General features: G+C 39.6%; 1 protein-coding gene and 1 pseudogene across 2 annotated transcripts; both read right to left on the bottom strand.

The window, feature by feature from the left end:
- Positions 1-571: 571 nt before the first annotated feature.
- On the bottom strand, positions 572-24,882 carry RXYLT1 (ribitol xylosyltransferase 1). 2 transcript variants are annotated; one of them, XM_072843069.1, is made up of 6 exons: positions 24,594-24,882; positions 23,404-23,559; positions 18,724-18,826; positions 7,415-7,729; positions 4,856-5,026; positions 572-1,001 (listed from the first exon to the last, which is right to left on the bottom strand). In XM_072843069.1, the coding sequence occupies exons 1-6, from the start codon at positions 24,760-24,762 to the stop codon at positions 584-586; spliced, it is 1,332 nt and encodes a 443-aa protein (XP_072699170.1). In that variant the 5' UTR covers positions 24,763-24,882; the 3' UTR covers positions 572-583. The 2 variants fall into 2 exon arrangements, with proteins under 2 accessions (XP_072699170.1, XP_072699173.1); XM_072843072.1 differs by lacking the exons at positions 18,724-18,826; positions 23,404-23,559; positions 24,594-24,882 and adding an exon at positions 11,545-11,763.
- Positions 10,228-11,538, bottom strand: LOC140642464 (protein S100-A11 pseudogene; annotated as a pseudogene).
- Positions 24,883-25,031: the final 149 nt, after the last annotated feature.

Raw genomic sequence — 25,031 nt, 5'->3', positions numbered from 1 at the left:
CCCTGGTGGCGCAGCGGTTTAGCGCCGCCTGCAGCCCAGGGCTTGATCCTGGAGACCCTGGATGTCAGGCTCTCTGTATGATGCCTGCTTCTCCCTCTGCCTGTGTCTCTGCCTCTCTCCCTCTCTGTCTCTATGAATAAATAAATAAAATCTTTAAAAAAAAAAAAAAAACTTAACCTAGGAGGTACCGTTATCTTCATTTTACATTGAAAGGAACCAAGACTCAGGACACTTAGATGGCTTCCTCAAAGTCCCAGACAGTAGATGCAGAGGCAAGGTTTTAACCCAGGTTCTGACTCCAAAGCTGTCTTTCCACCACACAATGCTGCTACCTTAGAGTGGATCTGAATGGATGAGAAGAACTGATAAACATTAAACCATCTGACTTTGTAAAAGTGAGTGTGAGTAACATTTTAACTTCATTTGAAGGATTGGCCCAATAAGGGAGCACTTACTTAGTCAACATTATATACATAATCTAGGATCTACAAGGTTACCTCAAAGAACATTTACACACACACACACACAGAGTATTAGAAATTATTTAAAAAATCAGATCTTAGCTCAAGAAGATAATTAACAGTTACCCTTTATTATTCATTAAAAATGAACTTTCTAAAATATTAGTAAATCGCATTTTTAGCTCTGTTTTGAAATGTTGATACCAGTGAAGTAACATTTTTCTTCTTTGAATCTTTTCTTGTAAAATTAGAGTTTTCTCTTTTTCTAAAACAGCAGGAAGTTCATTCCAGTTCTTAATAAAGATAAAGGGAGCGTCCATGGACTTGAGTAACTGCAGAGGAGCATTACGGTAAACAGACGTATTTCCACAGTTGCCAGCTGTCATTATATCTTCTACAACAGGAACAGAGCCATAGGAGCAAGCCTCATATATTCTATAACATTCTGTGTTTACTCCTACCGGGCACAATGTGAGATCACTCTGGAGCAAAGCATCTTGATAATTCTTAAGGCTTTCATTTGTTTCCTGAGGCTGCCACCTAAAAAAATCAGGAAAACAACTTAGTTTTCACTTTACTTAAGTATGTCTTTCATGAAAGAAAATGCCAGCTACGGGGAATGGCAAACACATTACAGAGATGACAGGCAAGAGAGATAAATAAAATCCTGCCCAAATAGATTTTTTGAAAATATTTAAGAATTTGAAGAGTATACAGTGACACGTTTAAATCTAATAGTCATCATAAAATTTCTGAATGAATGTGAATCCAGCCAATATTTTTAAAAATTTTAAGTAATCTCTACACCCAGTGTGGGGCTTGAACTCACAACCCTGAGATCAAGAGTCTCACTCTTGGGGCACCTGGGTGGCTCAGGTTGTGATCCTGGGGTCCTGGGACTGAGTTCTGCACCGGACTCCCTGTGGGAATCCTGCTTCTTCCTCTGCCTGTGTCTCTGCCTCTCTCTCTGAGTCTCTTCTCATGAATAAATACATAAAATCTTTAAAAAAAAAAAAAAAAAAAAAAGAGTTTCACACTCTATCAACTGAGTCAGCCAGGGACCCCCAGCCAGTATTTTCTGAGTGCTGGTTCTTCTTTCTCTATTCCACCCTCCAAGATCTGGCCCTTATCAAGCTTAAATTCTAGTTCTGGTGATAGAGATGGAGAATAATCAAGTCAGGTCAGTATATTATTAGGTGTTAAGTACTATTAAGAAAAATAAAGCAGAGTAGTGAGGAGGGAGTTTCTTAGCCAGCAGTATTGCAGTTTTAAATAGGTTACCTGGGAACGTCTCATTGCAGGGGCATCTGAGCACAGAGCTAGAGGTGAGGCAGCAAACCACACAGACGTTTGAGGGGACAACCGAGGGCAGCACAGGTATAAAAGCCATGAGAGGGGATCCCTGGGTGGCTCAGTGGTTTAGAGCCTGTTTTCGGCCCAGGGTGTGATCCTAGAGTCCCGGGATCGAGTCCCACATGGGGCTCCCTGCATGGAGCTTGCTTCTCCCTCTGCTTGGGTCTCTGCCTCTCTATGTGTCTCTTGTGAATAAATAAAATCTTAAAAAAAAAAAAAAAAAGCCATGAGACAGTGTGTGCCTGGCAAGTTCAAGGAACAGCAAGGCCAGAGGGTCTGAAGCAGAGTAACCGAGGGGAGAGGTATAGGAGATGAAGTCAGAGCATCCCATCATGGGGGCTTGTGATCTGAGGCATGACTGACATGACCCCTAATTCTAATTTTATCAGAATTAATCTGGCCCCCGTGTTGAGAATAGACTGTACAGGGCCAAGGGCAGCAGGTAAGAGGCCAGACATTCTCTCCTGACTGTTCCTAATTTCTCAGTGAAATGGGCAATAGGGTCACAACGTAATGAAGAGAGAAGAAGGTATAAAACAGTCTTGTAGGAGAGTGGGGGAGTACATGGACAATGGAAACATGATTGCTGACACTCTGGGCACTTGAGAATCAAGGCCATGTATTTTTTTTTAAGATTTTATTTATTTGTTTATTTATTTATTTATTCATTCATTCATTCATTCATTCATTCATTCATTGAGAGAGAGAGAGAGAGAGAAAGAGATACAGAGACACATGCAGAGGGAGAAGCAGGTTCCACGCAGGGAGCCTGCGGGACTTGATTCTGGGTCCCCAGGATCACACCTGGGCTGCAGGCGGCGCTAAACTGCTGCGTCACCAGGGCTGCCCAAGGTCATGTATTTTTTTAAGAGATTTTATTTATCTATTTATGAGAGAGAGAGAGAAAAAGAGAGAGAAAGAGAGAGAGAAAGAGAGAATGAGTGGGGGGAGAGGGAGAAGCAGACTCCCCACTGAGCAGGGAGCCTTATGTGGGGCTTGATCCCAGGACCCCAACACCATGACCTGAGCAGAAGGCAAACGCTTAACTGACTGAGACACCAGGTGCCATGAGGTCATGTATTTAAAGCCAGGTCTATTGGCACAATTCTCTCTGTGTGTGTGTTTGGCTGCGTGGTGCAGGTACGGACCAGGTAAGAGAGCTAGATTTAGCCGGAGTTAGGGTTTGCTACACTAGGGAACTAGGGAGTTGGATGTATATCGGTCATAGTTGACCAGGACATTTAAGTGGGGAAAAGAAGGAAGTAAAGATGAGGTGAGTAAAGGACAGTGAAAAGGTGGTAGGAACAATGAATTATAAATCCCAGCTGAACTGTTATAGTCAGATAGATACAGGGAGTAAGCTGGAATGATAGAAAAATCGTGGTTACAGAGAGAGATGCTGGAACTTCAGACCACAGAGAAGATGAGGTGTATGTGATAAGGTCTATGAAATGATGAAATGAGTGTGACACTGAATGGCCGAGGCCAGGTGGAGAACCAGACGGAAGACTAGGGGTAAAGGAACTGTAAGACAGAGGTGATGGAAGGACCATCTATGTAGATTTGGAATCACCAAGAATTAGGTTGGGGTAACATGGGAGAGAGTGAGAATGTGCCAGAACTAAACTCTCCGCAGAATTAAGGAGGTAAACCCCAGGGTCAGTAAATGACTTCAAAGAGGAAGAGCAATGAATGGTTTTGTCTGCTGACATGATACTCACAATGGGAGGTTTTAGGGAGGGAAAAGGGAGAATGGTCTGGAAGCAGCAATGAGAAGCAAGGAGGACACCTACTCCACCTCCTGGCTCAATGTTGTTAGAGGAATTACAAGAATAAGTCTATTCCTGTGATCAACTTTGATATTTTGCACTGGCTTCATTCATTACTTTCCTGGGACACTGTCCCTGGTGGCGTTTTACATTTGCTTTCCCTCTGCCCAGACTACTCTCCTCCTAAATAGACACAGGGCTCAGGCCTGCACCTTCTTCAGGCCTGGACTTTTTATACTCGAGCTTTCTGTGGCCATTCTACAACAGCAGATGCTCCACTCCTGGTCCCTAGTCCTCTCTACATCCCTCCCCTGCTGAACTGTTTTTCCATGGCATCTATCATCTTCTGACAACGATATATTTTCCTGGTTTGTCTCCTCCAACAAACATTTAAGTTCTAAGAAGGCGTGGACTTTTGCCTGATTTGTTCACTGCTGTATTCTTTATGGCTAAGATAGTTTCTGGCATATAGCAGTTGCCTGAAAAATCGATGTTGACTGGCTATAGCATGGTAACACTATCTCGGTTGTTAGAGTTGGGAGTTATGCTTTCAAAAAGAGAGTATCTGCTACAATGAATATATTTGTAGATCTGGAAGGGCATTTCTTCTCTGATGACTCTACACATGAAAACGCATTTGTTTATTTAAAATCAAAAGGCATTATTCCAAAATTTCTTCCTTTAATCCATGAATACCTATTTCATGATAACCATGCAAAAGATGAAGGAACGTTGACCCTATTAAATCCATCCATCCATCCATCCATCCATCCATCCATCCATCCATCTATCCATCCATCCGCTCCCCATTTATCCTAGGCCTGTTTTGTGCAAGGGCCTATGTTAGATCTGGGGATTCAAAGAATACTGTGTCCTGTTCTCTTGTCCTCAGGGTGGTGTCAGTTTCCTGAAGGTGTGAGGACTAATTCATGCCACTCTTGGAACTCTGAAAAACCGGTCCGCTGAACATCTCAGGGGTGAACCGAAGACCTTATTGTCAACTGAGGCATCTTGAACAATTGACATTTGCATGGGATGGTTCCTAGCATTCCTCTTCAGGGTGGACCACAGCTATAGGAGATTCTCCCCACTTTAAATGCATACAATCCAGTTTCTACACAGCCTTAATTACCGAAGTTATAGAAGTATCTTCTGGAAAAAGACTGGTATTAATGAAGTTAACAATGTCTTTTTAGAAACGTATGCTGCTACAAAAAGCAACTCTCGGACTGGAGAACAAAACAGGTGAATCAAGTAAACATAAGAACTTACTGTTCTCTTACTGAAACCCAACAGAGCTTATCGTTCCCATCTTGTTTCAAAATGTTCATTAGTGCTTGTCTGGATGAATTTTCATAAACCGTTCCTAAGAAATTACATAAGTAGGGCCTTTCATTATGCAGCATTGACCAACTCGCCTCCACCACAGGAAAATTCCTGTATCTACAAAAATAAGTACATATGAGTTAACAATATATGACAACAAGATTGGCAGATTATCATATAACCTAACATCATAGGTAGCATGATGATACAGAGAGAAGAGATCTCAAGTATGATTTTTTAAACCCCAAACTGTAATTTTCCATGCTTACTTTGGAAAAGTCCCTGAATCTACTGACTGAAAAAAAAAACCAAAAAAACCTTAAATTGACCTCTTTTACAAAATTGCTGTAGAGACTAAGTGCCTGAAATGCTTTGTTTTTTTATACACCTCAACTTCCATACACTTGTAGTCAAGGAAGGTTGACTTCAAGATCTTCAAAGTATAAATAATCCACATTTATAAAGATCATAATTTAATGAATGTTTTAGCCAGGTGATGGAAAAATTATAGAATACACATTGCTATAGGAAAGAGCTCCAATTTTCTTTCTTTATATTTCATTCATTCATTCATTCATTCGAGACACAGAGAGAGAGAGGCAGAGACACAGGCAGAGGGAGAAGCAGGCTCCATGCAGGGAGCCCGACGTGGAACTTGATTCTGGGTCTCCAGGATCATGCCCTGGGCTGAAGGTGGCGCTAAACTGCTGAGCCACCCGGGCTGCCCAAAAACTAGCTTTAAAAAAATAATAAAATATTAAAAAAAAAAAACCCTTGCATACCAACAGGAGAGGCCTGTCGCAACTGACCTATTCTTATGGGCATCTGGAAACAATCAGACACCAAACTGGGTGCCTGACATACAAGCTTCCCATAAGGAAGAAGCTTTATGTAATATTCTATAACCGTTTTTTTCAACCTTGGCATTACTGCCATCTTGGGCCAGTTCATTTTTTGTTGTGGAGCCTGTTTTCTACCTTGTAGGATATTTAGCAGCATCCTTGGCCAGCCTCTACCTACCAGGTGCCACTGTCGCCTCCACCTTCCACTTGTAACAATCAAAAATCCAGACACTGTCAAATGTCTCCTGGAGGACAAAACAGCTTCTGGTTGAAAACCACTGATTTATTAAAAAAAAAAAAAAAATTGGTCTAGTCCAACAAACACAGAATTACAAAGAATTTCCATTCAATGTATGGAAATTGTATGAACAGACTATATAGTGTTACTGTGAAAGAGTAATTTACAATGAAATTGTAAAATGAAATTGTGAAAGAGCATTTTACAATGAGCTCTACTCAAGGGATAGAATTTTCAAAGGGTCTTATATCTGGCTATACTTAATATAAACCTTTTTGTCTGATACTACCACAAACCTGCTAAGTTGGAATACCACAGGGTAGGCCAGGAAATATGTCTGTTAATATGCTTCTCTGGTGATGCTGTGTAGCCAATTAAGCAGCAATTTAAGGCCACATCTGGTAACAAGTGATGAGAATGAATAATGAATATCTGATTCAAAAAGCATGATAGCGAGATTTTTTGTAATTCATCCATTTGACAAGTTTTCATTGTCTACTCTGTGCAGGCTTGGTTTTAGACTCTGTCGACACAGAGAACAAGAGACAAAACGCCTGGCCTTGGGAAGTTTATGTACTAGTGCTGGCTCTAAGTTTAACTTACCTTAGAGTCAACTTAATTAAAAACTCTCTATTAACAGAAAGATAAAAAATGAGCTTTCCATTTTATAGAAAGACTTTATAGACATATTTAGAAGCCTTAGTTAATACTTAATTAACTCCTACTATTATAGAAGAGATCTGTGCAAGTTCAATCAGTCTCAGTGGCGGATCTGAGCATATTATGATCCTCTCAAATCCAAAGGTATGCTATGCTCCTGATTTAACATGCTTTACCAGTAAGATTTTTGTTTGTTTTTACTATAAATTATATAGACTCTGTAGTTGTTTTAAGATCTGTCTGCCATTTTCTATTAAACATCTCTTTAGGGCACTACTGATAAACCTGAACATTCATCCTATGCCTTGGGATTTTTAACTTATCTGCTTTCTTTATCAAATGCTAAAATATGCTAGGGGTGCCTGGGTGGCTCAGTCAGTTCAGTGTCCAACTCTTGATTTTGGCTCAGGTCATGATCTCAGGGTTGGGAGATCCAGCTCCAAGTTGGGGTCTGTGCTAGGCATGAAGCCTGCTTAAGATTCTCTCTCTCATTTCCCTCTGCCCCTCTTCCCCACTCACTCTCTTTCTCTCAAAAAACAAAAACAAAAACAAAAAGCAACCCCTCCCCCCAAACTAAAGTACTTTAAAAACATCATTATTACTACTGAAGCATGAGGCCAAATCATATTTTTTCCATGGAAAAGATTGTACTGGGCTTCCCAGATGATCCCAGAACTACATTTTTTACAAATTTAAAGTACAATCTTCCTGATTCAGAAATTCAGGTCTTAGGTCTAGAAATACGTAATAATATTTTCTACTTACGTTGCCACTCCTAAAGGCCACTGAAAGATATCTACGTCATTAATCCATGGGCTATCATATATCATGAAAAGCACCTCCACAAAGCCTCCATTTCTTTTGAGGAACTGGTTTATCCATTCATTATTACAATGTTCGTTTCCAAGCAACACAACAGCAAGATGATGGAGTTTTTGGGTTTGCACTAAATTTTGTACATAAAGTAACCACTGGGTGGCATAAAAGATCTTAGCTTTTTCTCTTCCGTTTAGAACGAGTACCACATTATTCACATCGATGGGAAAGTACCCTGGGACTACAGCTGGGCCAGTGATGAAGCTGTTAAAAACAAAACAACAAAACAAGAACAAGAGATAAAGAGAAACAGAACAAAGGTAATTGAGATCAGAAGTTTTTAATCATTTTATATAAAATCTACAATGAGATTTAATCTGTATTCTTTCTAGAGACATATTTCTATAACACAAGTTTTTTTGAACAAGTTTGAAGGATACATCATGGCTGTGGGTTAATGGGGAGCTTTGGTGGTAGGAAGGTCAATTGCGCATGGCAATCAGAAATGTGGTAGCTTTGTTGTTACTTTTAACCACATTCAAAATAAGTGGTGGCTAGAATTTAAGCTAGTAAACTATTCACAGTTGAGTGTGAAACTCTATATGTATAGTTCCTCCTGGAAAGGTATTTAAATCAGTAGTTCTCATCTCTTTTATGGTGTGAGTGACTGTTATGCTCTTTATCTGAATGAAGTGTAAGTGATGAATTGAGAAACTGGAGGATGGCATTCTACACATCCGTGGAGGTTACCAGGAAGAAGGGAAAAGGAACTGGGGAATAGTACAAAGAAAGCTTCCTTTTTACAGGGAATATTTAATTCTTTTAAGAGGAAAGTTAAGTATCTGAAGCAAATATGACAGAGAGCTAGAATTTGTTCTGCGTGATGGGTAAATGAGAATATATTTTTCTCTGTTCCTTACTGTATTGGAAAAAAGTTGTAATAGACATGTTTCATAACTCACATTTTTATATTCTGTGTGCTTAGAACAACCAATACCACTGAATTATTTTAAATTAATACGTATTAAATATAAAAAAGTTTTAAACTATGTTAAAATTAGCCATAATGGTCCTGAATTCTCTACGACCTGCTCAACCATTTCTTTATAACTGTCTGGGGTCTTTTTAATTTAATTTTATTTTTTACAAGATTTTAAGTATCTCTACAATGTGGAGCTCGAACTCAAGAGCCCTGAGATCAAGAATTGCATGCTCTCCTGCCTGAGCCAGCCAGGTGCCCCATAACCCAGAGTCTTTAGTTAAAAGATGTTGAAATTCTGCTTTTATTGCTTATTATTGTAGGAGAAAAAACATGACAGATAGGCATTCTGCATAGGTTGTCATTTATCTTCCAACAGCTCGCCAGAGCACGTTAGTCCTCACCCTGCATTTGGGAAATCAGGCTGAAGTTGCATAACCTAGTGAGGCATCACTGAGTTGTGAATCGGGACATGTCTACTTAGAGGTTAAGTTGTTTCCATGACACTATGCTTAATAAATATACTAGAGTTAGTAGATATTATTAAAAACCCCAAACCTAAATATATATTTTGTTTGTGTGTATGGGTACTGTGTGGATTCTATGACCTTATTGTACAATGAGAGTAACCTACTGGGATGAGAACTGTGTTTTGTATTTGCCTGGGACGGGACCTGGCATTGGAGGTGGCCAATGATTTAATGTTTTTTTTAGCAATTTAAGAGAATCTGCAGAATCTGAGGGGCTAGAGAATACTTTAGGGATCGTGATGATAGGAGAGGTTTAAAGTATTTATTATTGGTAGTATATGAACTACCATATAAATCTAAAGGTGAAATTAGATTTAGATTTATAGGCAGGCATAATTCCTAGAGTACAAGAAATCTTCCAGCCCTCCTTTCCCACCCTAGGTCAACTTTATGAAGGAAGAAAAGGAAATTTTGAGAGAGGTTACATGACTTACATAAAGCTAGTAGACACTAGAGAGGCAATTGTAGAGACAGGCTTCAAACTTAGTTATTTACATTTAAGTGCATATATCTCATATGCTCAAACTATTTTAAAGAGTGCCACACCGAAGCTTGTGTTACTTTTTTAAAAACATAAAACATTTTACTAGATCAGATAATATTGACAGTTATCTAATAATATTCCATTTTAACTTCTAACTAGATAAGAACATTTTTATCAGGATAATTTATAGTCCTGATAAAAGATAATACCATGAGTCTTTTTGTCCTGAGACATATATTTTTATCTATCATTGTTCATCCTTGATATAATTGTGTTAAAGCATTATTTATAGGGTATGGCTTTGAGGTGTAAAGCATCTTTCAATTGATATATCTATTCTCTATTTATTGCTTTATATAGGTGTATAATAGATAATAAACACCTGTACAGTGTTTTACAGTTTAGTAAACACTAACATGAAAATATATATTAAATGCTATATTAAGTGATACAGAATAAAATTGCTAAAGTAGGTTAAATGAAAGGGACATGAGTAGAGGAAGGTAAAAGTTGAAAGGTATTCCAGGAAATATAAGTAATATGAACAAGGGCAGAGAGGCAGGTAAGCTTGTGATTTAAGGGTATATAAGGAGAATGAGATTACACATGGGAAGGAGAACTAGTTTAGTTGGAGAAAAACAGTGGATTGTGAGGATAAAAGGTGGTAATTATTGTAAAGCACTGAATACAATATTGGCCATGGAGCTCAGTACATGTTATTAATCTGAGAGAAAGCAACAAAACAATATTGTATCTGTACTACATTTTTAATTACATAATATGATACATAGAAAAAAGACTGGAAGTATACATGATGAAATGTGGTCTAATCCTGTTTTTGGAATTATGGACACGGTGGTTTTATGAGTGATGGAAACATCTTCTGAATTTTCCAAGTTATTGTGACAACCACTTATTCTTTTTATTACAAAGCTATCAAAAAAAAAAAAAAGAAAGATGTAATTTTAAAAACAAATGAACTTGGAAAATCTGAGAACTGAATTTTTAAAAACTTTGTTTATTAACTGTGTTTTACACAACACTATTCCTTTATTAAGTACCAGCAGGACTGGATGCAAAGGGCGGTGGACACTCTGGGCCAGGGCCCATGTAGGATGTGAGGAAAAGTGATGATTGGGAGGCTGCTTTGCAGGAAGGAGGGTGATCTGGAGGCCAGGCCCAAGAAGTTCCTTAGATTTACTCCTGGAAATGGGTAGACCTTAAAAAGGAGTCATGGCAAGCCATGGCCATGCCACCGAGAAGATTAAGAAATGCTTGGAAATCCAGTTGCCCATCAGAGTTGAGGTCTAGCTTTTTCATCATGTGGTCAAGGACACCAAAGTCCTTCTAGTTCTTTGTAAAGGCAGCCAGTTCTGTATTCAAGAAGGTTAGGAACTCTGCCTTGGAGAGCATGCAGTTGTTACTCTCCTTTTCAGCAAACTTCTGGAAAACAACAATCAGAGACTCGATGCACTGCTCAGTCTCAGTAGGGCTGGACATTTTTGCCATGTGTGCATGGAGTGGGCGGGCAAGAAGGCTGTGGCCCCATGGGTGGCAGCCCTACCGGAGTTTATTCATTTATTTTAAGTAATCTTTACACCTAATCTGGTACTTGAACTCATGACCCCCAAATCAAGAGTTGCATGCTCTTCTAAGCCAGCCAGGTGCACCTGGGTACTAGGTATTTTAAATACATTTAGAACCTTAACCCAATCAGAAACAGGTTAAAATGGAAGAAGACATTTAGTCAGAAGAGTTAAACTATATCTTATAAGAATTTCAATTTAGTCAGAAGAGTTAAACTATATCTTATAAGAATTTCAAAAATTTAGAATGTTTTGGGCCTTTTTATCACAAAGATCTCTAATGGCTAGAAATTTGCTATATTTGCACAGGAAGAAAGCAAAAGATAATTTTTTATGGTATTAACTTTGTAGGACATGGCAAAACTTCTGTTCACATGCCATTAATTTGGGAGTTTACAATAGGTGTTTTAACACGTGGCTTTAGTCGTAAAATAGTATCATAAGCTATACTCAAGTCTCACTTTCATGTGAAAGGAATACTTCTAATTTTATTGACTCACATAAGTGAACAAAATGAAGTATGATCCATTTAGGGCTCCTCTGACTCATCTTGGACTCTCCACTGCTCTCTGTGGAGTGCTCTTGCATTCCAGCAGCAGGAACACTGGCCCTTGTGCTCTGAATTGGCTTTCTGGACCTCCGAGGTCATGTTTAGGTAACGGTGTAAGTCACAGGGTCAGAGATGAGGAGATGGAAATTCGAGGTTCCTAAACTTTCTTTGTTCCCAGCACCTTCAGTGTTTTAGTGATTTTTTTTCAAGGCCTCTTAAGCTGAAGAAATGAGTAATGGTTCAGTAATTTTAAATTGTTAAGTCCAAACAACTAAATAAGTATTTACGTCTTAACTGCTTAGAAGTCACTTAAAAAATAATATTCACATACCGAATGAAAAAAATTCCTAATTCATTCTCAACTAACCACAGATAATAATGAGATGGATGTGTGTACCTGTTGAGCACTACACAACTTCTCAAACCCTGGAGTCAGAAAGGATACTGCCACTATCACTGCCTGTCCCACGTTGATCTTTGCACAGTACCTGAATTTCAGCACAGCAACCATGGAAAACCCAGCTCCACAAAGATGTGGCATCACTGAAATAAATGTAGGGTGATCTAGTGTTGGAACTGTGAACTACCTCGAGCTGGTGGTTTGCATGGTGTCTGACAAATGTGAAGTAATAGAGTGTTTCCTGCAAAGATTTAAAAAATTTTGTGGTGCTTGGGCACTCAGTTGGTTCAATCGGTGGAGCATGTGATTCTTGAGGTTGTGAGTTCAAACCCCATGGTGGATGTAGACATTACTTAGAAATAAAGTCTTAAGAAAATATTTGTGTGCCCCAGGGTACCTCAGTACACAGTCTGGGAAGCACAGGTCTGGGTAAAGAAATTTTGGAGGTAAAAGAAAAATCCCGTAGGATTCAAATAGTTATGTGTGTATTGTAGTGTGTGTGTATTCAAATAGTTTTGTGTGTATTGTTAGTTGAACTGCCATGTGTTGAGAGTAAATGAGAAGGAACTGGGGACAGTGAATGCAGATACTCTTGAAGGTCTGGATGAGAAGGTGGGAAAGCAATAGTGAGTAAAAGATTAAGGATGAAGGAGAGCAAGGAAGTAATTGAGGAAGGAAGGTGCTGGAAGAGGCAGAGGGGAAGCACAGGTGGAGGGAATTAACCCTGAGCCAGGGCAATCTCACTGAGAGTTAAGGTTGGGTGAGACAGAGATTATGTAGGTAAACTTTAGGGGAGCTAGTTAAGGGAGATAATCACGGATACACTCCATTTTCTTGAGGAAATAGGGGGAAAGGTTGCCTGCTGAGAAAGAGGGGGTCAGGCAGGTGCTGCTGGGTAGAGAAGGGAGGACAAACCAGCTCCCATCCCTGTATTTGTTATTTTGATCTCACACAAGCTATCCTGCTGCACAAGCTAGAAACTGGGGAGTTGTCAGATTCGTTTCTTGCTCTCATCCTTGTATCCAATAATCTAAGTTCTGCAAGTTTGGCCCAAAAATATTTTTCGAACTTGTCTCTGGTTCTAACCCTACCACCATTTCCTTACCTCATCGCTTAGTTATTTATCTTTTGGATACTTATAGTCTCCTAGCTGGTCTGCCTGCATCCAAATCATTTTTCCACGTGGCTACTGGAGAAATCTACCCCAAAAACATACATGGCAATGCCACTATATTGCCTAATCATCTTCAATTGCTTTTCACTGCCCAAGAATGAAGTCCAAGAGTCTTAATGTGGCACACGTAAGGTCCACCATGATATGGTCCTTGCCCTACACTCCCAGTCTCAGCTACCTACCCTGTCTCATGCCCTACGGATTCTGAATGGTTTGCAATTCCATGCACAAGACAGCTCTTTATCAGTTTTTAGTTTCTGATGTTGCCTTTGTAGGAATATAATCTCCTCTCACCACTTTGCTGACTCCTACTAATTTTTGAAGGGCTCAGCTCAGCCATCATCACCTTTCTTGATAGGCCTCATACCCCCAACTCTACAACTCTGCTCAGATCGGGTTAGTGGCCTTCTCCATTTCCCTGCCAACTAACATGATAGACTACTCACATACTTATCATTACGCTTTATATGGAGTATGAAAATTATTTATGTGTTTGTTTCAACCACTAGTCTGTGAACTCCCTGAGGTCAGAGAAAAGTATTTTCTACTTTGAAATCCCAAGAGCCTAGAATGAACAACTAGTATGGGCTTCAGGAAATGCTGAATGAACAAGCAGTAATTCTCTCTCAGGGAGTTATTTGCCCTACCAATTTATTTAAGTTCTCTCACTGCATTTAAAGTATGAATCAAGTTACAAAAATTCAATTTAGCCATAACTTTCTAGCTATACATTATATAAAGAAGGTCTTATGTATGAGATATTACAGTATATTTATGCATGATGAAAGGTGTATTTTAGTTTCCTAAGGGTATTAGTCAAGCATCAATCATAAAATTTCATTAACTGAAGAATAAACATATTTAAAGAGCTCATATACAGAATTTTAAAACAGTGATTTACTCTTCTAGGTTTCTTAGCATACATTAATAGTCAAAACTTCTAATTTTCAGTATTTTTTCTTTTCTCCTTGGTTCAGTTAAATATTTCTTCCTAGGAAGTACTTTCAATATATATAAAGTCCAGAGAAATCATTCAGATTTTGAGTTTTAAGCTGAGTGTGAGCAGAATATATTTTTTAGAATCCAATAATCCAATGTAATTATTATTTCATTTTTTTCTAAATTCAACAAGTACTACTGAACAAACACTACATATACACCATTGTTATATTGAGTTATATAGATTACTAATTTGCCAGCTACGAGTCTGGCAAATACCTTGATTAGGAATAAGTGCACAAGATGGGGTTCCTGGCTGGCTCAGCTGATGGAGCATGCAATGCTTGATCTACTGGCTGTAATTTTAAGCCCCATGTTGGGTGCACACATTACTTAAAAAAAAAAAAAGAATATGTGTACAAGCAAACTGTCCATGTGGCTCTTAGCCACTAGATTCTTTTTTTTTTTTTAAGATTTTATGTCTTTACTCATGAGAGACACAGAGAGAGAGGCAGAGACACAGGCAGAGGGGGGAGATCTTAGCCACTAGATTCTATATCAATTTTGGTTAATTAGCAGTTTTTAAAATTTTGGTTTTACAAAATTGGTATACCAAACTTATGAACAGCCTTTACATTTGAATAGCTGCTGAAATTTATCCCACTTTTGGGGTTGGCATTACGGTCAGGATTCCATACTTTTCTAATTCAATGTTGTTTTTTGTTTGTTTGTTTGAAGATTTTAAAAAGATTTTTAAATTTTGTTTTTTTAAAGATTCGTTTATTCATAAGAGACACACACAGAGAGAGGCAGAGACACAGGCAGAGGGAGGAGCAGGCTCCATGCCAGGAGCCCGACACGGGACTCGATCCTGGGACTCCAGGATCACGCCCTGGGCCAAAGGCAGAGGCTTAACCACTGAGCCACCCAGGCATCCTTCTAATTCAATGCTAATGAAGGAATATTCCCACTCTTGTGCTATCATGGCTGGAGTGGGAAAATGGGCTTTATGAAAAATTAACTACATTGTTTTTGTTTACCAGTAAAAATTTTTATCTGAAACCTGCACTGATCTATGGTCCAGAATTTGACTTACAGGTAGTCCCAATCCTGAGATCAAGAATCACACACATGCTCTACTGACTGAGCCAACCAAGTACCCCTATAGATTTTATTTTTAAGTAATCTCTACACCCAACACGGGGCTTGAACCACAACTCCAATATCAACAGCTGCATGTTCCACTGACTGAGACAGCGAGGTACCCCAGAAAAACCCCAGGTTTTTAAATCATTAGTAATGATTACTTTTCCTTTCATCTCCAGGCTTCTTTTTTTTAAGATTGTATTTATTTATTCATAAGAGACGCAGAGAGAGAGGCAGAGGGAGAAGCAGGCTCCCTGCGGAGAGTCTGATACAGGACTCCATCTCAGGACCCCCAGGATCACGACCTGAGCCAAAGGCAGACACTCAACCACTGAGCCACCCTGGCATCCCTATCTCCTGGCTTCTATTTTTCTAATCCCATTCAAGAATTTATACATATTCTTAGCTTAAGATAATTGGATTTGGGTGTTTGAAAGTAAATGAGTATTATCCATATAAATATCATATTCTGGGGATCCCTGGGTGGCTCAGCGGTTTAGCACCTGCCTTTAGCCCAGGGCGTGATCCTGTAGTCCCCAGATCAAGTCCCATGTCGGGCTCCCTGCAGGGAGCCTGCCTCTCCCTCTGCCTGTGTCTCGGCCTCTCTCTCTGTGTCTCTCATGAATAAATAAAGTCTTAAAAAATAAAATAAATCTCATATTCTGGTATTTGAAATGAAAATATGCATTATGGGGACAACTCTAAGATTTTTGTCAGAAAAATTCGTAAAAATTCATAGAGAAGTTTACCTTTCCTTCTGAAATTTTTACTGAGACTTCATATTATGATCATATAGCAATAGTGTTTTTTCCAAAAATTAAGAGAACTTTGTATTCAAGAAGTTCACTCTCATGACAGATTTTTTTAAAACAGCTTATTAAAGTTTTAGATTCATGCAAGTAGTATATATAATTTATTTCTCCAAAATTAATAAATTCTTATGGGCTTGCAACTTTTTAGTTGACACAGGCTACTAACCTAAATATTTCAACACATTCATCCTTATTTTTTGTCCTTCCTTCTTTTCCTTTTAAAGTTTCCATTCATATATTTGAGAGAGAGAGTGAGAGAGAGATAGAGAGAACACAAGCAATGGGAAGAGATAGAGGGAGAAGCAGACTCCCTGCAGGATCATGACCTGAGCCAAAGGCAGATGCTCAACTGACTGAGCCACCCAGGCGCCCCATATTCATCCTTATTTACCAAAACTGAATTAGATGGTATGGGTCACCTTTAAGATGCTGGGAAGAGTTTCTAAGTACTATCAGGGTACTTGGTGTAAAAAAGTATGAATCCATTTTGTTACAATAAAACTTTATGTTTACAAAGAGCTCGTATCAACATATAGGTCCAAAGCATGTAATCCAGAACACCAATAAATAACTCAGAATGGTAATCCACATGCTTATATTGACTTGACCAGCACATTCTTTCCATATAGACAGACTGCAAGTAATACCCAATCATATGAGGGTTGTTTGATTAAATATGGAAACAGGATATGGGATTTAACTATATGTAGTACTTCAAATCTACGTTTCAGAAGGGAAGAAATGACTCCGTGTTTACCATGAATCAGTAACATATGTAGTCTGTGCTCAGGGTGTGAGTCCATGAACACCTGGGTAGCAGACTGAACTTTTGAGTGGGCCTGATGAAGTGCTGTCACCTCTGAGCAGTAGAGCAGTTAAGAGCACATACTGCAGCCAAAGTATCTGAATTCAAATTCCAGCTGTACCTCTTATTAGGTGTCTAAACTTGGGCAAATTTCTTAACCTCTGCCTGGATTTCCCTAAATTTCAAATATGGCAAATAATAGTTTCTAATTCACAGGATTATTTTTAAAAAGATTTTATTTTTAAGTAATCTCTACACCCAACATGGGGCTCAAACTTACAACCCCCGGATCAAAAGTCACATGCTCTCCTGACTGAGCCAGCCAGGCACCCCTCACAGGATTATTTTGAAGATTAAACGAATTAACAGATGTATAGGCTTAAAATTGTATCTGGCACATAGTAATCACTACAGAAGTCTTGCTGTTGTTATTAGTTTTATTATTTTTACTATTACTTGAATAGGTACTGCAACATCTCCCTACCTTCCATTCTCCTTTCTCTCTATCTCCAGTACTGAATATTATCTCTCTTTCATTTACCTTCACAAAAACCTTATTGATACATTCTTCATATTATGTTCAATTAGGTTACAAGTGAGCCTGGGACTCATTCTTTCTCTTGAAAGAACTTTGTCTATCTCTACATGTATCTACTGTATATTGATTTACAGTTCAATTTCATAGGCACCTTCATTTTTAATTTCTTTTTTTTTTTCATTTTTAATTTCTTAGGAGGAATTAACATATGCTACTTATGAAAAAGTTGGGAAAAAAAAGTTGATCTTCTTTCTAAAGATCATGTTTTAATTTACATTTCATAAAATTCACCCATTTTCGGGCACTTGGCTGGCTCATCTGGAGGAGTTTGTGACTCTTGATCTTGGGGTCATGATGGGTATAGAGGTTACTTAAAAATAAATGAATAAAATCTTTAAAATAAATAAAATCTTTAAAAGCTATAAAAATCTGTTTACTTCTCAAGAATGATTACTTTGAAAAGATACATGAAATGAAATTGCTTTGTAAGTGTGTATAAAGCAAACAAAGAATTAAAGGAGCAGAGAAAATTCAGATGAAATTGAGATTAACCACATAGCTTTCTACCTATTTAAATAGCTTTAGAAATAAGAGATCATCGATAAAAGTTTTATAAAGATAAAAACTCAAAAAGCCTTAACGATACATTGGTTTCACTGAATCTAAAAACAGATTTCTGAGTAATTGCAATAAAGTTGTAATCTATACCATCAAATCATGAAAGAACTCATATATATTTTTATAAAATTTTCACAACTCATAAGAATAGCTTTGATACCACTTGAGTATTATAAAATAGGTGAACGTGACTAGAAGACAAAAATGAAAGTACTTTTAAGTTTATATATTATTCCTTCAAAATGTGGAATATTAAATGCTTATCAACAACCAAATGTTACAAAATTTGGAGCATGAACTTCCCCATATAATCATAAATGTTTTGATAAAAATGAAACAGACAAAACTTAAAAAAGGAAGTATTTTGTAAAATGTTCCAGTGAACTTTAACTACAGTAGAGTTTCATGAGATTTACTTTTCTATTTTTACTATTTTACTATTTACTATTTTACTATTTTTACTATTTTCATGAGAAAATCTATTTTCATGAGATTTACTTTTCTATTTTACTATTTTTACTATTTTACTATTTACTATTTTAGTATTTTTACTATTATTTACTTTTCTATTTTCTATTCTTCACAAATTGAAGTAGAAATGCTGTCTCTAAATGTGTTTTCCTCTTATTTTTCTTCTAGTATTTATATAAAACATTATATAGAAACACAGCAAATGTTAATGTTGCACAATTAATACCTGTAATGTGTTCTTCCTACAACTGAATTTCCTTCTCTCCACTGAGCAGTCACATCAGTGGGATCAAGTGAACCTTCGAAAATATGCTCCCAGAGATACAAACCTGGTAAAGAAAAACAAACAAAAAAACCCATTTACTGTCTGGTTTATTCTCATGTGTGAGATGAGATGTTCTGCCCATGTATATAATTTGATCAGGAAAGGAGACTGTATTCCTTTTTTGTCCCTTGGCAGGCAGTTCTGCTAAGAAATAGCTCAAAAGTATCAATATGGCAATTAATGTAAGAGAGAATTCAGAGGTTGTCAGTGTGAAATGTGGCAAAATGTGGGTTATATTAAAGACAATAACTTCTCTTACTCTAAGTTTGAGAAACCCCTAATTATCCCTGGACTTTTACTGTCTACTTTAACCTGAAATCTGTTATAATGTAAGTTACTATATGATTAGAATGGTTTCTGTATTATAGCAACCTAGGGGAATTCATGACTTTGTGCCAAACACAGCCAGAGGAGCTCACATATATACGTACAGAGTCAATATATCAAGGAGATAGTAACTCCTCCTGATGTGAACACACATGCCTCATTGCATGATGTCCCTGCAGACAAATGCCATTGCATCTTCCTCCTCAGGGCAGCCCTTGATATTTTCCTGTGAATTCACCTGAATGAAATCTCTGAAAGCAGAATGAAATAATCTGGGGGCCCTGTTTTACTTACATTGACAGATATGCTTTGTTCCATTCTCATTATGCCCTGGTACTAAAGGATACAAAATAACCGTGTTTAGACACCTGGCCAATCAGATAAAGCTTTCCACATGTGGTGGCCCAATAATGCTTCCCTGTCCACCCAAGATGCCCAAAGATGTAATCTCTAGAATCTACGAATACATTACCTTACATAGCAAAAGAAATTTTCTGTATGTGATTAAGGATGCTGAGGTGGGGAGGTTATCCTAGATTATCTGGATGGGCCCTATATAATCATAAGCGTCCTCACCAAGAGGGAGAAAGGAGTGTCAGAGTAAGGGAAGGAGGCATGAGGATGGAAGCAGAAGTCAGAATGATGCTGGGCTGTGAGTCAAGGAATGTGGGTAGCCTCAAGAAGCTGCAAAAGTCAAGGCAACGGATCCTCCTCTTAGAGCCTCCAAAAAGAATACAGCCATGTGGACACATTTGAGAGTTCTACCTTCAGAAATTTAAGATTGTAAGTTTATGGTGACTATAGTTAATAATACTGTTTTATATATGACAATTGCTAAGAGGATAGATTTTTTTTAATTAAAGATTTTATTTATTCATTCACAAGAGACAGAGAGAGAGAGAGAGAAAGAAAGAGGCAGAGAGACACAGGCAGAGGGAGAAGCAGACTCCATGCAGGGAGACTGACATGGGGCTCGATCCCAGGTCTCCAGGATCAGGCCCTGGGTCGAAGGCAGGCACTAAACTGCTGAGCCACCCAGGCTGCCCAAGAGGATAGATCTTAAAAGTTCTCATCACATGAAAAAAAAAGGGTGTGTGCGATGATAGATACTAACTAGAATTATCATGTTGATCACTTCATAAAATATAATATCTCAAACCCCTATGTTGTATACCTGAAACTAATATAATGTCATATGTCAATTACATCTTGATTAAAAAAAAAAAAGATAATAAATTTGCGTTGTTTTAATTCACTTAAATTTTTGGTAACTAGATATGGCAGCTATAGGAGACTATTCATTCTGGAGCCTGGAAATGAGATACTGCTTTAACAAATGCTTAAAAATCTGGAAGTGGCTTTGGAATTGGGTAATGGGAAGAGGCTGGAAGAACTTTGAGGAGCATGATTTAAAAATCCTAGATTAGGGATCCCTGGGTGGCGCAGAGGTTTGGCGCCTGCCTTTGGCCTAGGGCGCGATCCTGGAGACCCGGGATCGAATCCCACATCGGGCTCCCGGTGCATGGAGCCTGCTTCTCCCTCTGCCTATGTCTCTGCCTCTCTCTCGCTCTCTCTGTGACTATCATAAAAAAATAAAAAAAAATAAAAAAATAAAAATAAAAATCCTAGATTAGATTGCCTTGGTCGGGTTATAGATAGAAGTATGGGTGTTAGTGACTTAGCTAGTGAGAACTCAGAAGAAAAAAGCACAATAGAAATAAAGCCTATATTGTTTTTATAAACATCTAAGTAGACTGTCAGGATTAATATGAATGTTCAAAGTGCTGCTGGTGAGGACTCAGAAGGAAATGAGGAATATGCTATTAGAAGCTGGAGAGAAGGGGATTCTGGTTATAATAGCACCAGAAAGCTTAGCTGAACTGTGTCCAGAAGTTATATGGAAAGTGGAACCTGTAAATGATAAGCTTGGATATTTAGGTAAAGAGATTTCCAAACAGTGTTGAAGCTATGGCTTGGTTTCTTCTTGATGATTATAGTAAATATAAGAAGAAAGAGTGATTGAGGGAGGCGCTGTTAAACAAGAAGGAGCCAGGACTTGGTGATTTGGGAAATTCTTGGTCTGTTCAATTGCAAAAGGGTGGAAAATTAGAGAAGACTTACTGTCAGGAAAGCATGTTCTGAAAGAAGGTGCTGGATGTAGCTGAGTATCTTTTTGCTAGTGCCTTAAAAGGATAAAAAGGTTAAAATATTCAGTCACATAGAGGGTTCTTTGAGGACAGTAGGTGTGTAATTTATGGGTCTCCTCAGCCATCTCAGCAAGAAGCCAGAAACAGAGGCAAGATTATCTAGGAAAGACCTGGAGGGGCTCTTGTCTAATGGAGTGAATCCATGTAACATACATAGGAGACCCACAAGGCTCTTGAAAAGGTTGTATCAGTAGAAACACTGCTGGCTTAGACTAAATGGGATAGAGAGATGTTGAAATGAAAGAAGGGTATTGGATTCCCAAAATCCTATCAGCAGGATACCAGCTGATAAAACTACTGAGCTGCAAGCACATGCTACCATTTATGACAAAGGAAGGATTACTGCAAACGTAGAGCTGCAAGACCAGAAGCAAATTTTGAGCTACAGCTTATTCCCAGGCCTTGAAACCTAACAATTTGCCTGGTTAGAATTTAGAATTGCTTGGATCAATGACTTCATTTTCTTTCCCTTTTTTTTTTTTTTAATTTTTATTTATGATAGTAACAGAGAGAGAGAGAGAGAGAGAGAGAGAGAGGCAGAGACACAGGCAGAGGGAGAAGCAGGCTCCATGCACCGGGAGCCCGATGTGGGATTCGATCCTGGGTCTCCAGGATCGCGCCCTGGGCCAAAGGCAGGCGCCAAACTGCTGCGGCACCCAGGGATCCCCCTTCCCTTTTTTAATTTAAGGACTTTATTTATTGATTTGAGAGTAAGAATGAGAGAGAGAAAGAAAGAAAGAGAGAGAAAGAGAGAGAGAGAAACACAAGCAATGGGGAGAGATAGAGGGAGAAGCAGACTCCCTGCAGGATCATGACCTGAAGTGGGGGAGAGGCGCAGAAGGAGAGGGAGAAAGAGAATCCTAAGCCAACTCTGTACTGAGCACAGACTGGACATGGTGCTCAATCTCAGGACCCTGAGATCATGACCTGAACAAAATCAAGAGTCTGACACATAACTGAGTCACCCAGGCACCCCCCCCTTCTTCCTTTTTGAATAAGAATAGAATTGGAATCCTATATGCCTGGGAAATAGATTGAGGAAAAGCAGTGCTTGATAAAACTCATCTAGTCATTTTGTGCTTACTGAATTGCAAAAAGAAAAGTCTGGAGACATGAAAACTTGTTAAGATGTAGATTTAATGAAAAACTAGAATGGGGAAGTGAGAATTTAAAGGATGAGATGAATACCAGAGATCTTATAAAGAAGAAAGTTGCCAGAACTTGATGACTGGAGCCTCAGTCTAGTTACTGGAAATTTGGAGGTCAGCCAAATTCTTCAAGGATGTATATTTGCATGCAAGTGTGAAGGACTTTATGAAACGTACTAAGGGCAAAGCATCATTCTCTGATTACTTTCTTCTCATCTGGTCCTTTCTATCCATATCCCTCACTGTGGATAAATCCAACTCATGTTTAAAGGCCCAACAAAGCCCCTTTTAATTCATTAAATTCTGTCTGACTCTTGTAGCCCTCATTGAGGGTCCCATTCTCTGAGCATAGTATATAACTTGGAACACAAGAATCTCATGGTACTCGGAGCAAAAATGCTTTTGTGGGTATTCAAGTTTAATCGACTATATATTGTATCTCTTTTTTACACATTTATAATGAACACTGGCATGTAAAGGCTCTGAGAATGGCCTGCAATAAAGAACCTTGTTTAACTTTGTTCAGTTCAATGTTTCCCAAATTTTTTTGGCAAGTCAGGGGCCACCTCTTATACTTACTTGTGTCTCAAGTGTCCAATTAATACATACATAATGAAAATTCAGTTGACATAGCCATTTCTATATAAGGATGCTTACATTCTACTTTGTATCTACAAATAAAGCTGTACTCTGCAAAAGACCAACAATAGAATATTCGTGTTTGTGTATTTACATAGATATTGTCTAACTGAAAGGAGAAATGAAATATTAAGCAAAAAATATATCACAATGCTTAACAATGAAATAAACTAAATGTATTAAAATGAATTGAATTTAATGTTAATAAAGTACATTTGAGAAATTCTTTTTACATCCCTTAGTTCTATACATTAACTTACCAATGGCAGCTTTGCCCCAGATTTGTACATGGAAGTCTGTTTTCCCTTTCGTGGATTTATTTAATATTTGAAGACTAGTTTTAAATCTGTGTTGTTGCTCATTTTTTTCATCTCCTTCCCAAGGATTCCATTCTTCACTTCCCAAAGTAGATTGTTCTGTTTTAAAAAGAGTAACAGTGTTTGTCAGTAAGGTGGACCTGCAGTTGTAGATGAATTCATGCCATTTAAATTAGATACGAGGGTGATAATTTCAGTTTTCCTAGAGGCAAAGCAACTGCATTTGGACTGGTCAAACACGTACAATTAAAGGAAATCAGAATTTAATCTTTATTAAATCTTTATTCTGAACGATCTTAGAATGTTAACAGGAGACACAAAATTCTCTCTCCCAGACGAAACCTTCTAAAAATCACTGGATAAGTTTCAATTTTACATTGACTGTATCTCTGAACACTTGACTGCAGAACGTAAGTTTTAGGTACTATTGTGCAAAAGTCCGAAAAGAGGGCGAGAGGAGTCGGAGTCTGATTCTGACACTATTTCAGATACTATTTATTGTGCAAAACTCTGAAAAGAGGGAGAGAGGAGTCTGATTTTTTTTCTTTCTTTTCTTTTTCTTTCTTTTCTTTCTTTCTTTCTTCTTTCTTTCTTCTTTCTTTCTTTCTTTCTTTCTTTCTTTCTTTCTTTCTTTCTTTCTTTCTTTCTTTCTTTCTTTTCTTTCTTTCTTTCTTTCTTTTTTCTTTTTTTTTTCTTTTTAAGATTTTGTGCATTTATTCCTGAGAGACACACAGAGAGGGCAGGGACACAGGCCCAGGGAGAAGCAGGCTCCATGCAGGGAGCCTGACGCGGGACTCGATCCCGTGACCCCGGGGTCAAGCCCTGGGTCCGGGGAGGGCGGGCGAGCTCCCGGGAGGGGGGGACGAGCTTCGGGGCGGGGGGCGAGGTCCGGGGAGGGCGGGGGGCGAGCTCCCGGGGGCGGGGGGCGAGGTCCGGGGAGGGCGGGCGAGCTCCCGGGAGGGCGGGCGAGGTCCGGGGAGGGGGGCGAGGTCCGGGGACAGGGGGCCGACACGGCCGCACACGCTCCCGGGCCCGGCCCGGCCCGCCGCCCTCAGCCGCAGGAGGTACGAGCCCCCGGGGCCCCGGGCCCTCCCGGACCCGCCCCTGGGGCCCGCGGCCGCCCGGCGTCCTACCTCGGCCGCGCCTCTCCCGCGCGGGGGCCGCCCCCTTCCTGAGGCCCCGCGTAGACGCGGCCGGCGCCCGGCGGCGGCGCCCCAGGAAGACGTGGAAGGCGGCGTACAGGGAGAAGAGGCAGTACAGGGCGATGAGAAACGAGCAGAGCCGCTTCCGCGTCAGCCGCATCCCACTGCGGCTCTCCGTCGGCCACCGCCACCCCGGGCCCGGCCGGGGAGGACGCCGGCGCTCCGCCGCGGCCCTGCGGGCTCCGGGGGCAGGTGCAGGCCCCGGCCGCGGGGAAGGGAGTCGCCAGAATCGGCCCGCCCCCGCGCAGGCCCCGCCCCCGCGCAGGCCCCGCCCCCAACCCCAGGCCCCGCCCCGTGCAGGTCCCGCGCAGGCCCCGCCCCCGCGAGGCCCCGCCCAGGCCCCGCCCCCGCGCAGGCCCCGCCCAGGCC

This window comes from Canis lupus, chromosome 11 (assembly GCF_048164855.1).
Source record: "Canis lupus baileyi chromosome 11, mCanLup2.hap1, whole genome shotgun sequence".
NCBI classification, from domain to species: Eukaryota; Metazoa; Chordata; class Mammalia; order Carnivora; family Canidae; genus Canis; species Canis lupus.
Note: the sequence above shows the minus strand (reverse complement) of the source record. Positions and strands in the feature narration are given on the sequence as shown.